The 22884-nt window shown below is 38.7% G+C and overlaps 3 protein-coding genes and 2 long non-coding RNA genes across 6 annotated transcripts; 1 reads left to right on the top strand and 4 right to left on the bottom strand.

Moving 5' to 3' along the window:
• Positions 1 to 2190: 2190 nt before the first annotated feature.
• LOC132276967 (uncharacterized) lies at positions 2191 to 5973 on the bottom strand. 2 transcript variants are annotated; one of them, XM_059778634.1, is made up of 2 exons: positions 5786 to 5973; positions 2191 to 4596 (listed from the first exon to the last, which is right to left on the bottom strand). In XM_059778634.1, the coding sequence occupies exon 2, from the start codon at positions 3332 to 3334 to the stop codon at positions 2405 to 2407; it is 930 nt and encodes a 309-aa protein (XP_059634617.1). In that variant the 5' UTR covers positions 3335 to 4596; positions 5786 to 5973; the 3' UTR covers positions 2191 to 2404. The 2 variants fall into 2 exon arrangements, with proteins under 2 accessions (XP_059634617.1, XP_059634618.1); XM_059778635.1 differs by having other exon boundaries at positions 2191 to 3478.
• On the bottom strand, positions 3374 to 4401 carry LOC132278371 (uncharacterized). Its single transcript, XM_059780164.1, has 2 exons — positions 4153 to 4401; positions 3374 to 4081 (listed from the first exon to the last, which is right to left on the bottom strand). The coding sequence occupies exons 1-2, from the start codon at positions 4399 to 4401 to the stop codon at positions 3374 to 3376; spliced, it is 957 nt and encodes a 318-aa protein (XP_059636147.1).
• A 2882-nt stretch (positions 5974 to 8855) lies between the features above and the next one.
• LOC132279796 (uncharacterized) lies at positions 8856 to 10983 on the bottom strand. Its single transcript, XR_009471401.1, has 2 exons — positions 10086 to 10983; positions 8856 to 9113 (listed from the first exon to the last, which is right to left on the bottom strand). It is a non-coding gene; the product is annotated as an uncharacterized LOC132279796 (long non-coding RNA).
• Positions 10984 to 15749: 4766 nt separating this feature from the next.
• Positions 15750 to 17343, bottom strand: LOC132279795 (uncharacterized). The gene is made up of 2 exons (XR_009471400.1): positions 16980 to 17343; positions 15750 to 16007 (listed from the first exon to the last, which is right to left on the bottom strand). It is a non-coding gene; the product is annotated as an uncharacterized LOC132279795 (long non-coding RNA).
• Positions 17344 to 18986: 1643 nt separating this feature from the next.
• LOC132278370 (aspartic proteinase CDR1-like) lies at positions 18987 to 20174 on the top strand. The gene has a single exon (XM_059780163.1). The coding sequence runs from the start codon at positions 18987 to 18989 to the stop codon at positions 20172 to 20174; it is 1188 nt and encodes a 395-aa protein (XP_059636146.1).
• The last annotated feature ends 2710 nt before the right edge of the window (positions 20175 to 22884 follow it).

Below are 22884 nucleotides of genomic sequence, written 5' to 3'. Positions count from 1 at the left end.
GTTTACTCAGACCTTTGATGTAAGTATTCAATCCATTAATTGAATGATACATCATATTTTTATTTTTGCATAAAACTTGTCTCTATGTAATGAATCAAGATTTATGAATTTAAATCCCTCGAAAAGTTTTTTTAAAACTAGCACGTTTCCGAACAAAAACAACTCTTTTACACTACAGATAATCACCAAAATGAACAAAACCATCTACACATATGATATGAATGTTGCTTTTCGCAATTTGTTCAGTGAACCAGTCAACCTTTAGTTACTAACTTCATCTTTTCCTTCTCTTCTGTGCTGCTGCTTCATCACCATCATTCATAGGATTAGAATAAAATCAAAATGTGAGTCTTCACTCCTTAATCTATACACCATTCGCATTTGAATCATTAATTAGGACGAAGAGAGTATAAACATTACCGAAACAAAACAATGCTGATGATCAAATTGCAATTACTTGAGAAAATTGCTAAACAACTTTATTATACTACATTAGTTCAGATAATCACCAAACCAAAATGAACAAAATCATCTTGCATAATATGTATGATCTTTGAATTTGATAACTATGTTTCGACTTTGTTATAGTACTACATGAATGCGGCTTTAGTTACTAACTTCAACTCCTCCTGTGCTTCTTCTTCTTCTTCTTCTTCTTCTTCATAATCATCTTTTATAGGATAAGAATAACAAGGAGGGTCTGCTGCATCATTCATGATCCGATGATGTCAAAGCAGCAGAGCCATAAGTCTCTTGGATCGAAGTCAACATGGCCATTATCATCTTGGTTGCTATTAGGTCAGTGCATCTGTTCAAATCATCCTGATGCCACAACATAAAAAATCAGGCAAATTAGTCAAACATGGATGCAAGATAAACTAGCTAAAAAAATTATTTGATTAATCTGAATTTCTGTTTTTCATTACTCTGTTAACAAATGGAGCAAAAGCCTAGGTCAAAGCATGGTCCTGATGATACGGATTCAGCTACAAGAGCCGAAGCTGCAATTATGGATGGCTTGAATTGCGTAAATTCGATACCTGTGATTAAAACAATGATTTTGAAAAATAATCATTTATATAACACTAAATAAGTAAGAAAAAGAAAAAAAAATCTGGTTACCAGTTTACATTTTCCTCACAGAGTACCTGCTCAAAATTTGGAGAGAACAAGAAACAATCTCCATTATAAGAAAATCAAAGAATCAGTAGTTTCTGGCTCAAGAGTGTGTTTGTCTCACTAGTTTGAGTATGAAGTCCATCGTTTGCTTTCTCCCAAAGACAGCGGTGGGGTTCTGGTGGTAGTTCTCAGAGGCCATGAACTCTGCTTCAGCTGCCAAGAGACTCTGAAAGGTCTCGAGCTCAGATTCGTTATGGTCATCCATTTCCCTTCTTGTTTGTTTTCAGTCTGTAATTATGCTTTCTGAGAGAAGGATAGTGGTTGTTTAGAGAGAGAGAGAGTCCGAGTTTGGCACGCTTAAGAGGAAGGTTGGTTTTAGTCGAGTCTTTCTGAGGCGGCTATTTTGATAGTTGTTACTGTTACAAGCATCTGAGAGGGAAAGTCCTTTGTACCGGATGGGACCGAGTATAGAAGCTCTACCTTTGTTTTTGTTATTGAGTTTCTTTTGGTCTTATATAGAATGGTGGAGGTGGGAATTTCAATGTTTATCCTGGGTATACCCCTAAGAGGGTGCGTCTAGACGCAACAGTAAAGTTACTCTATTGTAATCTAGAGATCGTTCAAAACCAAAAAAGTCTCTCTATTCGAATGTAAGATTGGATCCCGGGTTTACTTAAATGTATATACACACACACAAAAGGTGAAAAAAGAAAAAGAAAAAATCCCATTTGGAAGTTATTTGTAATTGTAAGAATCTAAGCAAAAATCAACAATGATTTCAGCATTCAAAGAGCATCAGCTCTTTATTGAATCAGTTTCACCACCCTGTCAAGTCTTATTCCATTCTCAACTCTCAAGCCAAAGTTTCCTCAAACAAAGTCCTAAATTCAGTATATCAATATCCCATAGAACATTTGATTCCGTAGTCTTCTTCTTCATATATATACTGCTGAATAGAAACTAAGAATCTGCATAAATGGCTAAAGTTCATGTCCCTAAATTATATATTTGTGTTCGTGCTGTTTGCATTTATGTTTGCACCAGAAGTCTTTTTTCCAGAATAAAATCAAATTATCAATATGTGAATCTTCACTCCACAATCATTACAACAAAAGATTCGACAAGAAAAGCAAAATAAGCTTCAACATACATAGGAAATAAATTCTTTCCACGCAAAAACACAGCTTAATTTCCAACTCAAAACACCTGCAAAGATTAGAGAAAACTACATCCGTTACATAGTCAACGGAAATAGGCCGGCATCATTAACTGCTTTTTATACCTTCTACTTGCCTACAATTAGTTTGGCTCGTGCATGTCCAGCTTCTATCCTGAACTGTTCTCCCAAGCCAAGATGTGCCATCAGCAACCAAACGAAAGTAATAAGCTCACCACCTTTGCTGAGCTGCTGAGCATGGGTGTTTGCTCTGCAATGACTTGCAGCATAGGACAACAATTCCACCCACACTTTGCTCATTATCATCCACCTCTTTTTCTTCATTTCGTTCAGATCTTTCGCGAGCATACATGCATCAAACAACAGTGATTTGCTTCTATCCCCCTTCACTTCAACAGGTTTGACAACTGTATTTACAGAAAGTAGATTATCACAGACTTTTGTTCGTTCTTCATTTGGTTCTGATCGTTTTCCTTTAAAACGATTCATCAATTTCTGCACAATACGCTCCCATGCCGATTTTGACTCCACCCTGCGGAAGAATTTTCTGGCTTCCGCACAGGTGTACCGGAACCTGATTTGCCCAATACCTGCCACTGCTGACATCATTGTATGCCGCATGACCAAAAGATACAACATATATTCTGACAAGAGTTTACAAAATTCGCGATTTGGATCACGATCATCATTGGAGTGATTTTGGTTATTGTGATCAGGTGTTTTGAAGTAGCACAGTTCAGTAGCAATATGCCATAACAAAAGGCTTTCATCATATTCAACCTCCTCGCTCACGCTTGATACAATGGATGCGTGGTAGCAACTGTTCTGTGAGAGAACCCAATCACCTCTCGCTGAAAATATCTTCTTTGCAGTTTTTGAATCCTTCGCTCTCAGAGCCTTCGCCCTCAACTCATCAAAAATAAATTTCTTTAGATTCTCCTTAACAAGTTTGGTTTCCTTGTATTGCATTTCATCAAAAAATTCCTTGAGCCCGAAAAAATCAGTTGCTTTGTCGAGCCACTTGAACCGTTCCTTCATACAGTATCTTATCAAGCTGTGCTGTGAGACAGATTTAGATCACCGGCATCTATTGTCAAATGAAACTCTCTCACGGATGGCAGAAACAGTAGAATTGGCCTTGGAATTCTTGAGTTTCACTATAGTCCAGTCACAGAAAATGAGCTTGAAGAGAGCCAGTAAGTCCAAGCCAACAGCACCAATAAGCAAAGTGTAGGTAACAGCAACATCAGTTCTATGGATTTCGTGGTCTTTATGAATGGATGCAAATTGTATGAAGGATGCCGCTATCAGAACAGAACATATGATGCGGAAAAAGTATCCGACCTTACGATGCACCATTGCCATCTTAGTGTAGAGCACATCATAAATCAAATTGAGCTCAACTTCCATCACTTTAAAAGCATCTTCATAATGCCTTTGAAAGAAGAGTTTTCGACTCTCATTGCGTTCATGGAAGCTAAACATGAGGTCAACAATAAGTCCCTTGAAAATTTTAAAGAAATCGTGCCCATGTTTCACCACCTCAATATCTGTAAGTTTTGGTTTTGGATCTTGAGGTAATTCTTCCTCTTCCGGTATATTAGTTCTGAAACCTTTTTCAGGTTCCTTTACTATTTCAATTTCAACTGGAACTTGGGCAGCTTCCTTAGATGAGTATTCCTCCATGAGCTGAGCATAATTTGGTCCAGCATCTGGTTTTGGAAGCATGTTGTCCTTGAAATTACCCAAGCATGCTAGATATAGAGCACGGGTCCACTCAGCATACTTAATAGTTCCAGCAATCACCAGGAGGACAGTTGGAATATAGAATTGGTTAGGGATCGATTGTGGGAAACATAAAGAACTGCAACAAGCTGGATGACAAGCCAAAGCAAATGTCGAATCCACAGCTCATTATCTTCGAGAGAGAAAGCAGTGATGGTATCAGGGCCACCAAGGTGTAGCAAAAGGAATGGAGCCCAAAAAGCTGCAAGGTCATCATTTACCCTAACCTTCTCACAGTCATCCCCTTGCCCATTGGAGATGAGTCCAACAGCAAAGGCCGCAACCCAATCAGCAAGCAAATAAGCCGACCAGATCATCATGGTTACAATTCTATGTCCAGTTCGTTTCCGTGATGTTGCAGAGAAAATTAACACTACCTGGAAGAAGAGACTGACAAGAACAGCACCACGGAGATTCCATTAATCCCATACCCTCTTGACCCCGTGTGGAATGGGGAAAGCCATTTTACCACTAATTTTTTGATATCTTTCTTAATTTGCACCGTGCAGCTGCTCCTGATTAGTTTGTGAGAGACAAATTGCAACATAGTATCAACAGTCTAAATGAAGGACCCAATATCTAATTAAGTACAACTAAAAGGCAAATCTTGATTGGATAAAAAAAATAGGAGTAAAATGCTGCAGTTTAGATTAGAGCAACACAATTCATTGTCAACCATGAAGTGCAAATTGAAAAAGTTTTGTTCAATCCAAAGAACAGTAGAAATAAATGAAAGGAACTAATGAAAATCAAAATGGCAATCTACTTCCGGTGCTCCATTTTTTCTTGAATTACTCCAACCTGGACAATGAAATTGCACCTCCTAATGTTATCTAAGAATCTCAATGGGGCAATTCCATAACCCCATAAACCCTAAATGACCTTCAAAATCACCCTAAACGAAACTGGCATTTTTTTCTTTCTTTCTCTTAACTGAAAGTGCTGTTGTTTCTCCATGGGACCAAAACCATTTTGCAACAAATTAATCAGTAACAAGATAAGGTAGCTTAAGAAACAGGATAGTGCTTTGTGGATGTCCTGCATTCACTTTGCAAATAAATCGAAGTAATATTTTTGGTCTCAGAAGCAAATCAGTAGCAGTGCAATTTTTCAGTAGTTGCATCACTGCTTGATCATGAGACATACAATCACTGTCACTGTTCCCCTCAGGCACTTGGATAGTATTAGATTTATATTTTATCATTTTAATCCCTTTAGACAGTATAGTAATTTAAGTAACACAAGATTGTAATAAGGAAAAAAAAAACTAAAATTCAGGATAAATCATTGATAAATCCAAATTTGTTGGAAGAACTTGTTCATGTTATGTTAATTACCTAAAATTAAATAAATAAATTGTTAAAGTTTACCAACAGGCCATTAGCACAAAGGGTTAGCCTCTCCTCCCTCAAAGAGGCGGTGAGGGGTTTGAGCCCAGTAATGGTCAATTTGTGAAGTGTGTGTACCCTATAAAAAATAAAAATAAAAATAAAAAGTTCAAGTTTTCTTAGTTAAAGAGTGAGTCAGATTACCCAGAATTGATGCACCCACGACCACTGGCCAACACAATGACAGATCAGAGTTACTAAATTAAGATGAAATAAAGCTAGTTTTTCAAGCATTTCTTTGAAATGTACTGACAATACAAGAATGCATACCCAATTTAGTGTACGAATATTCACAAGGCGAAGATAGTGAAATTACCTGTGTTTTTTTCTTCCTCCTGCTCTCCTACTTTTGCTTCTTGATGTAAGTTTGTGTGTGTGTGTGTGTGTGTGTGTGTGTGTGTGTGTATTCCTTTATCTAATGAGGTTTTAGATGAACAAAAGAAGGGGCTCAGAAACTGATACCTACCTTCACATTGCTCAAAGTCTTCGTCAAGTCAATATTCTCTCTCCTTTTTTTCTTTTTTTTCTTTTTTATGTTGTTGTCGCATCAAGTCGTTAAGAAATTCGTAATACTAATTTGGATATATATCTTTTATTATTATTATATTATTATCTTGTATATTTCCTTTTCGCTTTTCACGCGCTTCATGGTAGACTAACCTTTACGCGTGGGGTACGAGGTAGGCAGCAATCCAATGATCTCAACCTCACTGGAACGTCGGTTGGTAACGGGTATGCATTTGTATTGTCAGTACATTTCATATGTTACAGTAATTATCACATGAAGGGAAAAAAAAATCATCAGATTAATTTGATCATTTTTCATATTAATATTTTGTAGCATTTACATATTAGATCCGAATTGAGCATGTTTTGGATTGATTAAAAGAAAAAGTCTATAATAAGTTTTCAAGGTAAGTAACCAGAGTTCTTGATAACCATCACATGTCTTCAAACTAAAAATTATTGTTTTATTAATGAGCTTGAAAGTAATATATTGATACTTTCTTAAGTCGCATAAGCGGGCACAAGAGGTTCGCAAAAATGATAAAATTCAAATCACATAATGAAATTATTTGGAAGAGCATTAGCAAGAATAGCAAAGACATCCGTTTAGAAGAATTATGTGACTTAGGTATTCTTTTGCTCTTCAAAGTGGAAGTTTTAAAATTTTATGTTCAAGTCTATATAGGAGCAAAGCAGGGGCGAAACCCCTAATGGGCTAACTTGGACTATAGTCCAGGTCCAAAAAATAAAAAGTAATAATTAAAAATTAGTACTACTATTTTCTATTAACCATAATCCAGCCCAAACTGTCCAACCCATAATAAAACATAAATTATAAATGGTTCAAAAAAGCTTATAAACAAATTAGAACTAGAAGATTGAAGAAGACCTAGGGACTATTTGGCATGATATGGTATTGTTTTTGATATTTTCATCTTCTCTACTTGAAAATTTTTTTTCCCAGTAAATTGTTTACTTGAATTCTTTCTTTAGCCCCCTATTTTAAAATCCTGGCTCCACCCTGAGCAAAGTGGGTTGTAAATCTGAGAGTACATAATTGTGTAAAGACAAAGACGTGATCAATACAAAACCTTGTATCCATACAGTTCTTCTTCTTCAAATTTATCACAAACTGAGTTGCAGCATAGGACAACAATTCCACCCACACTTTGCTCATTATCTCCCACCTCTTCTTATGCTCCAATGCCGATGCCGACAAGAAACGGGACTTAAGTCTTGATTGCCCACTACTGCCTCAGAAGAACTTCTTCTTGGCTTCCTCGCAGGTGTCCCGGAACCTGATTTGCCAAATATCTTTCAGGACCATCATTGGGGCGACTTTGGTCATTGTGATCAGGGTCTGTGAAATAGCACAGTTCAGTAGCAATATGCGACAACAGAAGGCTTTGGTCATATATAGTCAACCTAGCTCTTTGCTCACGCTTGATACAATTGAGGTGTCGTGGCAACTGTTATCCGATAGAATCCAATCACCTCTGGCCGAAAATATCTGCTTTTCAGTTTCTTAATCCTTCACCCTCAGCTAGCTCACTGAAAATGAATTCTGTTAGATTATCCTCAACAGGTTTGGTTTGCTTGTATTGCATTTCATCGAGAAAAGTGAGTCCGAAAAAATCAGTTAACTTGCTTTGTTGAGCCACTTGAACCGTTCCTGCATGCAGTATCTTATCAAGCTATACTGAGAGAGATTTAGACCACCTGCATCTATTGTCAAATGAAACTCTCTCACGGATGGCAGAAACTGTAGATTTGGACTTGGAATTGCTGAGTAGTCCAAGCCAACCGCACCAATAAGCAAAGCGTAGGTAACAACAACATCAGTTCTATGGATTTGGTGCTTTTGTACCAAGGATGCCACTAGCAGAACAGAACATATGAGGATCTTACAATGCACCACTACCATCTCGGTGTAGGTGGACTATGGAGCACATCATACATGAAATTGAGCTCCACTTGTATCACTCTAAAAGCTTTTTTATAAGAAATTTCGATTCTTATTGCGATCATGGAAGCTAAGCATGAGGTCAACCAAAAGTCAAAGAGCCTGTACCCATGATTCACTACCTCAGTATCTGTAAGTGTTATTGCATCTCGAGTTAATCCTTCCTCTTCCACTATACATATCAGTTATGTGAGAAACAAATTCAACTGGAACTTGGGCAGCTTTCTTTGATCCATCTGTATACCCACACGAGCATATCATATCATAGCTTGGTCCAGCTTCTGGTTGTGTGATTCTCCTTGCAGTCATGATTCTTTTTATCACAGCACAGCATCAACCATCTGAACATTTCCATGGACAGCAAAGCAATTTCGTCTAGAATTGTCATGATTCATGTGAATTATTGACATGGCATTCAAAACTTATAGACGGCCGTGACTTGCTCTATTATAGATGGTCCATGTGAATTATTGATTGCTAAGTTTTGGAAATGGTGACATTTTTTTTCATATTTTCTTGTGGACTTCCTCTCCATATTTTCAAATTTGTCTGTTATGTGTAAATGAAACTTTTATTTTTTTTAGTTAAAAATGTGTAAATGAAACTTGATTGTGCTAACATTTGAAAAAATTCAAAGTAGAGCATCAACCATCTATCTAAAGGTTTCTATTGACAGCAAAACAAATTTAGTTTCCCTCTAACTGCGTCTAGAATTGTTATGAAAATGAAGTGAGCAGAGGATGATCAAGCTTTGAAGAAAATGTAACGACCCTAGCTGATGTCAAGAATTTTACAAAAAATTCGGCATAACCTCCACTAAAAATAAACCTATCACAACCTGTTTAATTGCATTTTTAACCTGTCATGGCTCAAATTCCGAATTCACGGCAATAGTAGATGATGATACACAATCAAATGACCTCAATAATACTTCAAACTAGTATTACTCTCCCCATTCATCAATAAGGTTTACATGTTATCAAATTCACATCCAAAATATAATCAAATACCTTAATTACATTACATGACAAAGTTTTTGCAAAATATACATATACACCTTCACACTTTTAGTGCTTTGCAAAAATAATGGAAGATATACAAAAAACACAAAAGTGAGCTTCTAGTATCGCTCAAGCTTGAGGTGGGTTGTCGTCCACCGGTTCTTTTCCAAGACCTGAAAAAAATGTATAAATAATAGGGTGAGCTATATGCTCAGTAGGTGACACTTAAGACACAAATCTTGTGTCCTTGTGAATTCAAGCAAAGTATAGGCCAATGGGAGATAGGGATCATACAACGTAGGGGATCAAATATAACATACAAGTCAATTCCAAGTATAAACAATGCAATGCAATGAAATGAAATGCAATGCATGTCAATGACACTCCCCATTTTCATTCTCAAAACCATCACTTTCAAACGTTAATACAGCCCGCCCTTTGGTAACCCCGCCGCGACACGAGAGGAGGATTGGCTAGTGTACCTGACCCTTGGTAACCCCGCGGCGTCATTATGGGGCCCAACTAGCTTAACCACACTAGGGCGACTCCCTAGTCCCCTCTAGGCTATATTAACCTCCGGCCCGTTGGTAACCCTGCAGCGACCGGGTTTATCAAAACCATTTCACAAAAACTATCATCTCCCAAAAATTCCTCATTTTCATTTCAAGACAAATTCTCCCATTTCATGCATCCCAATGACATGTCCAAGAATGTACATATAATCTCAATATCATGACAATGTGAAATTTTGGCACAATACAATTAAGAATGGTCTCATACATCACTTTCAGCAAGTTTACACATGGTGGACATAAACTCAACACATAGGCAAGCTTTTCACATAATACATCACATGTGCATAAACATACATTTCTCTAGACAACATTAAAATAATCATTAACACAATTAATCCCCAAGTAAAGCATGTTAGCACATAAAAGAGGTGTAATTCAAAAAAAACACCACAAAGCCATCATCTATACATGCTTTTCACATAGACAAGTCATAACCCTAAGACATGAATTTTTTCTAAACATCACTTACACCTCATTGAAGCAATTAATTCTCAAATTTAGCATGTCTAGCACAGCAAAAGAGCATAACTCACAATGGAACAAGAAGGGAGTGGATTAAGATGCCCCTACCTCAAGATTGCACCAAAACCCTAGAAAATGGGTCCTCAAATTCGAGCTCCAAGGAAGGTAGCAAAACTGGAATTGCTGGTACTAGAACGTAGAGCTCGTCACACTCGTCGTTTTGCCTCAAACGGCACCTAAATCCGGCAAGGATTGAGAGAGTAATCAAGGGTTAAAGCTTGAAGTGAAAAAAAAAAAAAAAAAAGGAAAAGAGAAAGAGCTGAGAGCAGCAGTCGGGAGAAAGAGAGAGAAAAAGAACAGAGACTAACTTGGTCTCTTAATTCATTTAAAAGGGACGTGGGTCCCACCTCTCTTTTTCTAATTTCTTTTTCTCTTTTTTTTTTTTTTTTTTTTTTTTTTCTTTTAATACACACCGCACACACAGGCATATATATATATAAAGGCACAAACATTACACTCTCCCCTACTTTAAAAGATTTCGTCCCCGAAATCAAGACATACCTGAGGAAGAAAACAACTCTGGATACTTGGAGCGAACCTCCTGTTCAAGCTCCCAAGTAGCTTCCTCGACTCCGTGGTGTCTCCAAAGGACTTTCACCATTGGTATCGTCTTGTTCCTCAACACCCTCTACTGAGTGTCAATGATCTGAACTGGTCCTTCCTCGTAGGAAACATCCTCATCAATATCCACATCTACCCAACTCAAAATGTGAGATGGATCCGGTTCGTACTTCCGTAACATCGATACATGGAAAATATTGTGGACCCTATCCAACTGTGGTGGCAAAGCAAGCCTGTAGGCAACCTCTCCTACTCGGTCCAAAATCTCAAACGGTCCAATAAATTGTGGCGACAACTTGCCACTTTTCCCGAATCTCATCAATCCCTTCCGTGGAGAAACCCGTAGAAAAACGTGGTCTCCCACCTCAAAGGATAACGGTCGTCTCCGCTTAGCCGCATAGCTTTTCTGACGGCTCTGAGCTGTAAGTAACCTCTGTCTTATCAACTTAATCTTTTCAGTAGTCTCGAGTACAATATTGGGTCCTAAGGCGGCTGTCTCACCTACCTCAGTCCAACAAACAGGAGACCTACAAGGTCTACCATACAACGCCTCAAATGGAGCCATCTGGATGCTCGCCTGATAACTGTTGTTGTAGGCAAACTCAATAAGTGGAAGGTGATCCTCCCAACTACCTCCCAAATCAAGCACACATGCCCGAAGCATGTCCTCCAAAATTTGGATAGTACGCTCCGACTGATCGTCTGTCTGTGGATGGAATGCCGTACTAAGATGCAACGTTGAACCAAACGCTGCTTGAAGTCCTTCCCAGAACTTCGAAGTGAACTTAGCATCCCTATCTGAAACAATGGTTACTGGAACTCCATGCAACCTTACAATCTCCTTCACATAAAGAACACCAAGTTTCTCTGCATCATCTGTTGCCTTAATAGGCAAAAAGTGAGCCGTCTTGGTCAATCTGTCAATGATGGCCCATACGGCCTCATTGCCCCTCCTTGACCTTAGAAAACCTGTCACAAAATCCATAGCAATATGGTCCCATTTCCATTGGGTAATGGTTGCAACAAACCTGCTGGCCTCTGATGCTCGGCCTTCACCTGCTCACAGGTAAGGCATCTAGCCACAAACTGTGCAACATCATTCTTCATCCCGCTCCACCAATACTGACGTCTCAAATTGTGATACATTTTAGTACCACCTAGATGAACTGTAAAACGGGAAGTGTGAAACTCCCGTAGGACATCCTCACGACATACTGTGGGAACCACCAACAAACCCCTGAACCGCAGACCCCCATCTGCATGCAAGGCCCAATCTTTCACTGTCTCACCACTAGAGATCAAAGCGTGGATGGCATCTAAGTCCGGGTCCTGTCTCTGTGACTCAATCACTCCTACAACAAGAGTAGGCTGAGCCACAAGACTAAATAAGAATGCCGACTCACTGTAACCATCATCATCAAAACACTGTAATCCCATCTCTGCCAGATCTTTAAGCATCTTCCATTTCCGAATAGCTAAACTGGCCAAAGTTCCACGAGATTTTAGGCTTAAGGCATCAGCTACAACATTTGCCTTGCCCGGATGATACTGCAAATCAAAGTTGTAATCTTCCAAGTACTCAACCCATCGTCTCTATTTGTTGTTCAAGTCCTTTTGGGAAAAAAGGTACTTGAGACTTTTATGACCCGAGTATACCTCGAATCTCTCACCATACAAATAATGTCTCCAACACTTCAAGGCAAACACAACTGCCGCTAACTCCAGATCATGAGTAGGGTAGTTAAGCTAGTGAGTCTTCAACTGTCGAGACCCATAAGCCACTACTCTACCATCCTGCATCAACACACATCCCAACCCGTCACGTGAAGTATCACAATAGATCATATAACCCAAGCCTCGCTCAGGTATCACCAACACTGGAGCTGTAGTCAATCTCGTCTTCAACTCCTGAAAAGATGAATCACAGGCCTCATTCCAGACAAACTTGACCCCTTTCCAGGTCAAACGGGTCATAGGAGCTGCCAAACGGGAGAAATCCTTCACAAATCTCCGATAGTAACCCGCTAAACCAAGAAAACTGCGGATCTCAAACACATTCTTGGGTCGCTCCCAAGTCAAAACTACTTCAACCTTTGATGGATCAACTGATACTCCACCTTCTGAAACAACATGCCCCAAAAACTTCACCTCTTGTAGCCAAAACTCACATTTCTCGTATTTGGCATACAATCGGTGTTCCCGCAAAATCTGTAAAACAATACTCAAATGGACCTCGTGATCTTCCCGAGTCCGTGAGTACACAAGAATGTCATCCACGAAAACTACCACAAACTGGTCCAAGTAATCGTGAAAGACGCGGTTCATCAAGTCCATGAATGCCGCTGGCGCATTAGTCAAGCCAAAAGGCATAACAAGGAACTCATAGTGTCCATACCGTGTACGGAATGCTGTCTTCGGGATATCCTCATCCCTAACCCGCAACTGATAATAGCCAGACCTCAAGTCAATCTTCGAGAAACAACTGGCTCCCCTCAACTGATCAAATAAATCATCTATCCTTGGCAAATGATATTTTTTCTTGATGGTGGCATGATTCAACTTCCGATAATCAATGCACAACCTCAACGAACCATATTTCTTCTTAGCAAACAAGACCGGTGCGCCCCACGGTGACACACTCGGTCGGATGAAACCTTTCATCCTCAAATCATCAAGTTGCCTCTTCAATTCTTCCAATTCAACTGGTGCCATACGATACGGTGCCATAGAAATCGGCGCAGTACCATGCATCAAATCAATAGTGAACTCCACTTCTCGGTGTGGAGGCAACTCTGTCAAATCCTCTGGAAAAACATCCAAGAAGTCACAAACAATTGCCGGATAAACTTCTCCTACGACATCATCTTCTTCAGCTAAAAGGCTAGCTAAGAAATAATCACCATGACTTCGTCCACGAACTCCATAAAACGATGAAATGTGGGAATCACTCCGATCTCCCACGAAAAAGAAACAGTCTCCCTCAGGAGTGCAAACTGTAATTCTCCCTTTGAAACAATTGATCGTGGCATGAAAGAAGGCCAACCAATCCATCCCAAGAATGACATCAAAGCTAGTCATCTCCAGGAGGATAAGGTCAAACACAAAGGTCCGCCCGGCTATCACAATGGAGCAATCCCACACAACTCGGCTCAATGACACTGAAACCCCAACTGGCGTATCAACACATAACGCCCGATCCATGAAACTAACCTCCAACCCCGATGCAAGTGCAAATGATGATGAAATGAAAGAATGAGATACACTAGAGTCAAACAAAACACGGACCCAACAACCAAACACTGGAAATATACCTCGAAGAACTGACGGTCCAGAAGATGCATCGGTCTGTGCCAATGCAAAAACACGTCCCTGTGGTACCTGTGCCTGAGGACTGCCAACCTGAACACCTGACTGCTGCACTGACATAGTAAGAGTATCCCTCCTAACTGATCGTGAACCCTGTGAAGACATAGTAGGCTGTGGTGGTGGTGGTGGTCTGAAACCTGACTGAACTGTAGCCGATTGTGACGGCCTCTGCTGTGACCCTCTACCACTAATGGTACCTGCTCTCTGACTCGGACAATCACGAATCAAGTGACCCTGCTGGCCACACCCATAACAAGCCTTCGGAGCTGACGAAACTGAAAACGATCTCATCGGACAACTAGACTTGTAATGTCCGGGCTACTGACACTGATAACAAACAACTGCACTCCTGTCAGATCCAGCTGGCATAGGAGTGGTAGGAGCAGATCTTGTAGACTGTTGCCCCTGAAACTGAGATGGACTGCCCATATTCCTTTTCCAAGAAGGTCCCTCTGAGGATAGCCCTGCACCCCTCTTTTGCTTCAATTGCTCTCTTCTTGCATCCTTCTCTCTATTGTCAGCCTCCAGCATCAAAGCCCTTTCCACTGCTTTAGAGTAAACCTTAATAAACTGTGCCGTGATCAACGGCCTCATTCGATCATTAAGACCCGAGACAAATTTCCGAGTCTTGTTAGCTTCATCTCTCACCACTTCTGGAGCAAAACGGGAGAGTGAGGTGAACTTGTTCTCATACTCCGCCACTGACATGTTCCCTTGAATAAGATTATGAAACTGGTCTTGTAACTCCCATCTTTTAGAAAGCGGAAAGTACTTTTCATAGAACAGTTCCTTGAACCTGTCCCAGCTCATCTCTTCAATCTTGTACTGGTTGGTGATCGACTTTTACCAAACCTTGGCATCCATAGCAAACTTGGAAGTTGCTAGGATGATCTTCAAGTGATCTTCTGTCACATCCATTGAGGTCAACTGAGTTTCGACTTGATCCATGTAGTTGTCGGCTACCATTGGATCCGCACTGCCCTCAAACATTACTGGCATCAACTGAGAAAACCCCTTAATGATCTTGAGACGCTTTTGAGTTGGAGTCTCCTCAACTCGAACTGTAGGTTGTGGTACCAACTGCGGCTGAGCAACAATAGTTTCTCTCATGGCATTTTGCAACAATCGATTCAACTCTAGTGCCACAGAACCTTCACCCACTTCTACGGGTGCGGGTGTTTCAACATTCTCTCTTCTTGGGGGAACAGCTCTTGGGGGAATCAAGTCCCTAAGAAGCATGTTCTCATCAACTGGCTCCGCCGGATTGGAGCTAGAGCTCTCACCAACATCGCCCCTTGTTGGCCTAGGGCCAACTTTTCTAGGTTCCTCACGCCGTGACATCGTGCTATAAAACGAGAAAACGATTCAGAAACATGACACTAAGGTCCACTGTGGACGACTCAATAAGAATTAATACCGTACAACACTTAGCATGCAAGACTATGCAAGAAACATTTTAACATAAACAAGTAAGCAAGTAAGCACATAGGCAATTAAGCATGCTCATTTAAATAAGATACCACGTAGCAAGTAGTCAAGTAAGCAACACAAACAACATTCCATGCGACTCTATGTAGGCCTCTACCCGTCGTCCTAAAGGTTTTCGAACCTTTGCTCTGATACCAAATTTTGTAACAACCCTAGCTGATGCCAAGAATTTTACAAAAAATTCGGCATAACCTCCCATAAAAATAGGCCTATCACAACCTGTTTAATTGCATTTTTAACCTGTCATGACTCAAATTCCGAATTCACGGCAATAGTAGATGATGATACACAATCAAATGACCTCAATAATACTTCAAACTAGTATTACTCTCCCCATTCATCAATAAGGTTTACATGTTATCAAATTCACATCCAAAATATCATCAAATACCTTAATTACATTACATGACAAAGTTTTTGCAAAATATACATATACACCTTCACACTTTTAGTGCTTTGCAAAAATAATGGGAGATATACAAAAGACACAAAAGTGAGCTTCTAGTATCGCTCAAGCTTGAGGTGGGTTGTCGTCCACCGGTTCTTTTCCAAGACCTGAAAAAAATGTATAAATAGTAGGGTGAGCTATATGCTCAGTAGGTGACACTTAAGACACAAATCTTGTGTCCTTGTGAATTCAAGCAAAGCATAGGCCAATGGGAGATAGGGATCATACAACGTAGGGGATCAAATACAACATACAAGTCAATTCCAAGTATAAACAATGCAATGCAATGAAATGAAATGCAATGCATGTCAATGACACTCACCATTTTCATTCTCAAAACCATCACTTTCAAACGTTAATACAGCCCACCCTTTGGTAACCCCGCCGCGACACGAGAGGAGGATTGGCTAGTGTCCCTGACCTTTGGTAACCCCGCGGCGTCATTATGGGGCCCAGCTAGCTCAACCACACTAGGGCGACTCCCTAGTCCCTTCTAGGCTATATTAACCTCCGGCCCGTTGGTAACCCCGCAGTGACCGGGTTTATCAAAACCATTTCACAAAAACTATCATCTCCCAAAAATTCCTCATTTTCATTTCAAGACAAATTCTCCCATTTCATGCATCCTAATGACATGTCCAAGAATGTACATATAATCTCAATATCATGACAATGTGAAATTTTGGCACAATACAATTAAGAATGGTCTCATACATCACTTTCAGCAAGTTTACACATGGTGGACATAAACTCAACACATAGGCAAGCTTTTCACATAATACATCACATGTGCATAAACATACATTTCTCTAGACAATATTAAAATAATCATTAACACAATTAATCCCCAAGTAAAGCATGTTAGCACATAAAAGAGGTGTAATTCACAAAAAACACCACAAAGCCATCATCTATACATGCTTTTCACATAGACAAGTCATAACCCTAAGACATGAATTTTTTCTAAATATCACTTACACCTCATTGAAGCAATTAATTCTCAAATTTAGCATGTCTAGCACAACAAAAGAGCATAACTCACAATGGAACAAGAAGGGAGTGGATTAAGATGCCCCTACCTCAAGATTGCACCAAAACCCTAGAAAATGGGTCCTCAAATTCGAGCTCCAAGGAAGGTAGCAAAACTAGAATTGCTGGTACTAGAACGTAGAGCTCGTCACACTCGTCGTTTTGCCTTAAACGGCACCTAAATCCGGCAAGGATTGAGAGAGTAATCAAGGGTTAAAGCTTGAAGTGAAAAAAAAAAAAAAAAAAAAAGGAAAAGAGAAGGAGCCGAGAGCGGCAGTCGGGAGAAAGAGAGAGAAAAAGAACAGAGACTAACTTGGTCTCTTAATTCATTTAAAAGGGACGTGGGTCCCACCTCTCTTTTTCTAATTTCTTTTTCTCTTTCTTTTTTTTTTTCTTTTAATACACACCGCACACACAAGCATATATATATATATATATATATATATATATGAAGGCACAAACATTACAGAAAAACACCGTTAACATCATTTTATTTATTTATTTAATGCTATATAAACATACCCGGATTTAAGTTGTTCAATGTTTGGTGGTTATTCCAATCCAATAACCATGTACTGTGGACCTTGAACACGCTCTTTAATCTGTCACATATTTTAAAGATGTGATATTCTTCAACATTTAAGCAAAAATTGTGTTGACATTGGATTAGCTAGAAAGTGGGTCAATATTTAAACGACATATAATGTCAAGAAGGAAAAGACTGTCATAGATTCAAAAGACATTGTAGGTAAAAACAGAAAGACTGTTGATAACTAAACATCTGAGCTAAATTTAATGGTTACCAAACACATCTAAACAGAATTTTTCAAAATAAAAGTGCTTTCAAATAGTAGAGAAACAATGCCAAACCGGCTCTTCGCATGCCTGGTGAAATCAGATTCCTCGGATGATTTTGATTGCATGTGCAAAGGCTTTATTCTACTGTTATTTAACTTATTTATGTTATTTCTACACGTATATAAGCCATTGTCCTCTCTCATAGGACATTATATACAGATGCATATACTTTTTGCTGTTATATATACACAGACATGCATTAATTAATACTACAATTTATCTAACAAGTAACAACACAACAAAAATAGAAAGGAAAAAAAAAAAAAAAAAATTCTAGCAGACTATATTGAGCTGATGTTTATATTAGTATAAGAAGAATTGGAGAGGAAGCTAACAGATCATATTAATTGGCCCTACACTCCTCTAGTCCTCTGCAACACAAACAAAATCAACCACAATTGTATGGTTCAGATCAATTATTTATGTGGACCAATTTAGTTGAAGAAAACTAGAGGTGAGTGAGGTCCATTCAAATTTATGAACCTCGCCAAGAAGTAAATTATTTTTGAAATTAAACACATTCAATTCTTCTCTTTATTTATAGAAAACTCAAAATATACATGAATGCAAGCCCAAACTCAAAACAAAAGAAACGAAATTTCAAATTGGTAGCCGTTGGCAGATGACCAATGTTCTGCTGAAGAAATTCCAAGCAGAGCATCAACCATCTAAAGGTTTATATTGACAGCAAAACAAATTTAATTTCCCTCTAACTGAATCTAGAATTGTTCTGAGTGAAGTTTAGCAGAGGATTATCCAGCTTTGAAGAAAAAGCACCGTTAACATAATACACACACACACACACACACACACATATATATATATTTTATTTTGATGCTATATAAACATACCCGGATTTAAGTAGTTCAATGTTCAGTGGTTATTCAAATCCAATAACCATTTATTGTGGACCTTAAACACACTCTTTTATCCACCACATTTCTTAAAAATGTGAAAGGAAAAGAATGTGTTGATAACTAAACATCTGATTATGACAAGCCTTGCATATATACTACAAATATTGCAACTATTTTTCATTCAATTTGTCATACATAAATTAGTGGAGTTTCTATTGGCCCAAGGTGTGTGTTCAAAAGGGAGAAAAAGAAAAGCAGCAGCACCTAGGAAAGATGTTTATGCATTTCTTCGTCATAATAAACTCTTCTTGTACTTCTCCATCATTGTAGTCTGCTTAAGCAATGATGCAACCGCCACCACCACGACGATTGCCATCACAACCTCGTAGGTTGGTCACTAAACTCATTCACAGTGATTCGATTCACTCACCATATTATAACCCTGGTGCCACCACCTTGGATCGTGCTAGGTGGGCTATAGAAAGCTCACTAGCACGCATTGCTTACCTAAAGGCAAGGATAGAAAGCGGATTAAACACCACTAATGATGTCCGAGGTGGTGTTATCCCAATTGATATTGGCATAGAATTCCTTCTAAACTTTTCTATTGGAGAGCCACCAGTTCCACAACTAGCAATAATGGACACCGGCAGCATCCTGACATGGGTTCAATGCCTCCCATGTACCATTTGTTTCAACCAGTTACACCCCATTTTTGATCCTTCAAAGTCATCCACGTATGTAGACATACCGTGCAAATCTCCTACTTGTAATCACCTCAAGTTTCATAGTCAAGTAGAATTTCGATGTGATAGTTTCTATCGTTGCGGTTATAGCCTGCAATACATGGACAAAAGTACAACAGCAGGAAATGTTGCCTTTGAAAAGCTTACATTCATGACATCTGATGAAGGCACAGTAAGTGTCCCCAGCATGGTGTTTGGCTGTGGACACAATATTAATGACTTCTTAGCCAGCAAAATAACTGGAGTTATGGGACTTGCCTATCATAGTACATCTTCGCCTTTTCAACTGGGCTCTAAATTTTCTTATTGCATTAGCAATATAAACGATCCTTACTATAATCATAACCGGTTAATCATTGGGGATGGAGCATATATTGAAGGCTATTCAACACCAATTGCAGTGCATGACAACCTATACCATTTGACCTTGGAAGGCATAAGCATGGGAGAGAAAAGGCTTGACATCAATAGAGATCTATTCGGCAAAGATAGGGTTGTGATGGACTCGGGTACAACGGATACTCTTCTAACAAGGAGTGGGTTCGAGCCACTTAAAGCCGAGGTGCAATCCTTGATATGTGGATTGCTGACACAGGAGGTTGATAGCAAGAACCCCGGGTACCTAAGTTACAGGGGGGTTGTGGATGAAGAGCTTAAAGGATTCCCAGTGGTGACATTTCACTTGGCTGGAGGGGCGGACTTAGTGCTAGACATAGACAACATGTTCCGACAGACTGACTTAGTGCTAGACATAGACAACATGTTCCAACATGGCCATGGTTGAAAGTCGATTACCCAATCAGTTGAGCATACTTGGGATTATTGCTCAACAGAATTACAACATTGGTTACGACCTAAACAAAATGAAACTCTATTTCCAGAGAATTGATTGTGAACTTCTTGAGGATTGATCACAACTCTTACAAATATATATTTGTCTTGAGGACAATAAAATTAGTGTGTTTAGTGAGTTTTATGTGTATTCATGTATAAGTTGCTCTAGAACTATAAATTATTTATGTAGGGCTCAAAAATATATATATTAAGATTGTGTCCGTTTTTTATTTTAAACTAACACTTTAACAATAAGGACATTGTCATTCTACAATAACTAAACAATAATAATTTAAAATTTTATGTTAATTTCACATTGAAGGAGTTCCTCCCACCACTCTGGAATTTTATTTTTTTTTTGGAATAGTTCAATAGATAAAACTATGTAAATTTAACAAGCAATTTATTAAGCACATAGAAAGAACCTCATGGTTTAGAAATCTTACACTGAAATGATTGAACAAGGCCCTGATGCAGGCTTGAAATATCAATCCACCGGAATTCGATGGCCTTCACAATCCAAATGCGGAAGAAAATTCACAAATATCTATCTATGATGATGAATCAGGGAAAGTTAAGTTTTGAGAAAGAGAAGAATAAAATGAGAGTTATAATTTACTATCATGCCTTAATGTTAAGATGGAATCCAAATCAAGGGTGAATCTAGAGGTGGGCTTTGGTGGGCTTAAGCCCACCCAAAAGAAAAAATACTTATTAATATAGGCAATTTTAGCACAGCCCAAAAAAAATAAAAAATTTATCACTAGTATTACCCCACCCAAATATTAGTCTATCCAAACAAGCTCAAGTCAGCTAAATTTATGTTCAATATTAGCTTACCCCATTGATAATTTCTGGATCCACCCTTATCCAAATGCCTTATAAAGTTTGTGATGTCTGTATATATTAGTGTGTGTGGTGTAATTTAAATGAAAAAGAAAAAGAGAAAAGAAAAGTTAATGAGTGGGACCCACAAGCATTTAAATGGTCATGAGACCATCCTTGCTTTCATTTTTTTTTTTTCTCATTCCCGTAAGGTTATCTCTCTTGTCCAGAACTCCTTCTTTTTTTTTTTTTTTTTTTTATCTTTTTTGGTTCCAATCTTCAAGCTTTGATTCCATCTTCATTACTTGCCGGATTTAGGTGCCGTTTGAGGCAAAACGACGAGTGTGACGAGCTCTACGTTTTAGTACCAGCAATTCCAGTTTTGCTACCTTCCTTGGAGCTCAAAAATTTAAACCCATTTCTAGGGTTTTGCCTATTTTGAGGTAGGGACATCTTAATCCACTCTAGTCTTGTTCTATTGTGAATTTTACCTCCATGTTGTATTAAATATGCTTAATTTAGAGTTAATTATATCTATGATGGTATTAATGATGTCTAGAGGGTTTTCACGATCTTGAATATGGTTGGTTCATGTGCAAATTATATTTAGTTGTTGATTTCCTATGTTTACTATGTGCTAGCATGCTGAAATTGATGTATGAGAGTATGTTTATTTAAATTGCGCCAAATTTCCCAATTCATGATGTTGAGCTCATATATATATATATACATGCACATGCTTAAATGTATTTTGTTGTATCTTAATGTGTTAATAATTACTTGGGAGATGTTGAACATGTTGAATGTTTAATTTTATGATAGAAAATTTTAAATGCCATGACATTGAATGTATGGAACATATATACATGCACATACCATTGAGTTTGCATGAAATGGGAGAAATTGTTCTTGAAATAAAAATGGGGAATTTCAGGGAAGTGTTTTTGATAAAATGGTTTTATGCGAAACCCGATCGCTGCGGGGTTACCAACGGGCCGGAGGTTAATATAGCCTAAAAGGGACTAGGGAGTCGCCCTAGCGTGGTTGAGCTAGCTGGGCCCCATAATGACGCCGCGGGGTTACCAAGGGTCAGGGACACTAGCCAATCCTCCTTTCGTGTCGCGGCGGGGTTACCAAAGGGCGGGCTGTATTAACGTTTGAAAGTGATGATTTTGAGAATGAAAATAGGGAGTGTCATTGACATGCATTGCATGTCATTTCATTGTATTGCATTGTTTATACTTGGAATTGACTTGTATGTTGTATTTGATCCCCTACGTTGTATGATCCCTATCTCCCATTGGCCTATGCTTTGCTTGAATTCACAAGGACACAAGATTTGTATCTTAAGTGTCACCTACTGAGCATATAGCTCACCCTACTATTTATACATTTTTTTCAGGTCTTGGAAAAGAATCGGTGGACGACAACCCACCTCAAGCTTGAGCGATACTAGAAGCTCACTTTTGTGTCTTTTGTATATTTCCCATTATTTTTGCAAAGCACTAAAAGTATAAAGGCATATATGTATATTTTGCAAAACTTTGTCATGTGACCTTGTTGATGAATGGGAAGGATAATTTTAGTTAAAGTAATTATCGATGTTATTTGATTGTGTATGATCATATACTGTTGCCGTGAATTCGGAAATTGAGCTATGATAGGTTAAAAAAGAATTTAAACAGGGTATGGTAGGCCTATTTTTAGGGGAGGTTATGCCGATTTTTTTGTAAAATTCTTGGCATCAGCTAGGGTCGTTACAAAGTTTAACGTTAAACTTTCACTTAAGCTGTTTTTTTCTTTTTTTTTTTCTTTTCTTTTTTTTTTTTTTTTTT

The sequence above is a fragment of the Cornus florida genome, unplaced genomic scaffold (assembly GCF_030987335.1).
Source record: "Cornus florida cultivar Cherokee Brave unplaced genomic scaffold, ASM3098733v1 CherokeeBrave_3.0.0_Hap2_Chr10, whole genome shotgun sequence".
Taxonomy (NCBI): domain Eukaryota; kingdom Viridiplantae; phylum Streptophyta; class Magnoliopsida; order Cornales; family Cornaceae; genus Cornus; species Cornus florida.
This window is presented reverse-complemented; position numbering and strand designations above follow the sequence as displayed.

Coding starts and splice junctions, on each gene's coding strand:
- LOC132276967 (XM_059778634.1), bottom strand. CDS start 3,334: ATGAAGGAACGGTTCAAGTGGCTCGACAAAGCAACTGATTTTTTCGGG.
- LOC132278371 (XM_059780164.1), bottom strand. CDS start 4,401: ATGATGATCTGGTCGGCTTATTTGCTTGCTGATTGGGTTGCGGCCTTT. Junction 4,082..4,152: donor AGCTTGTTGCAGTTCTTTAT/GTTTCCCACAAT, acceptor GGAACTATTAAG/TATGCTGAGTGGACCCGTGC.
- LOC132278370 (XM_059780163.1), top strand. CDS start 18,987: ATGATGCAACCGCCACCACCACGACGATTGCCATCACAACCTCGTAGG.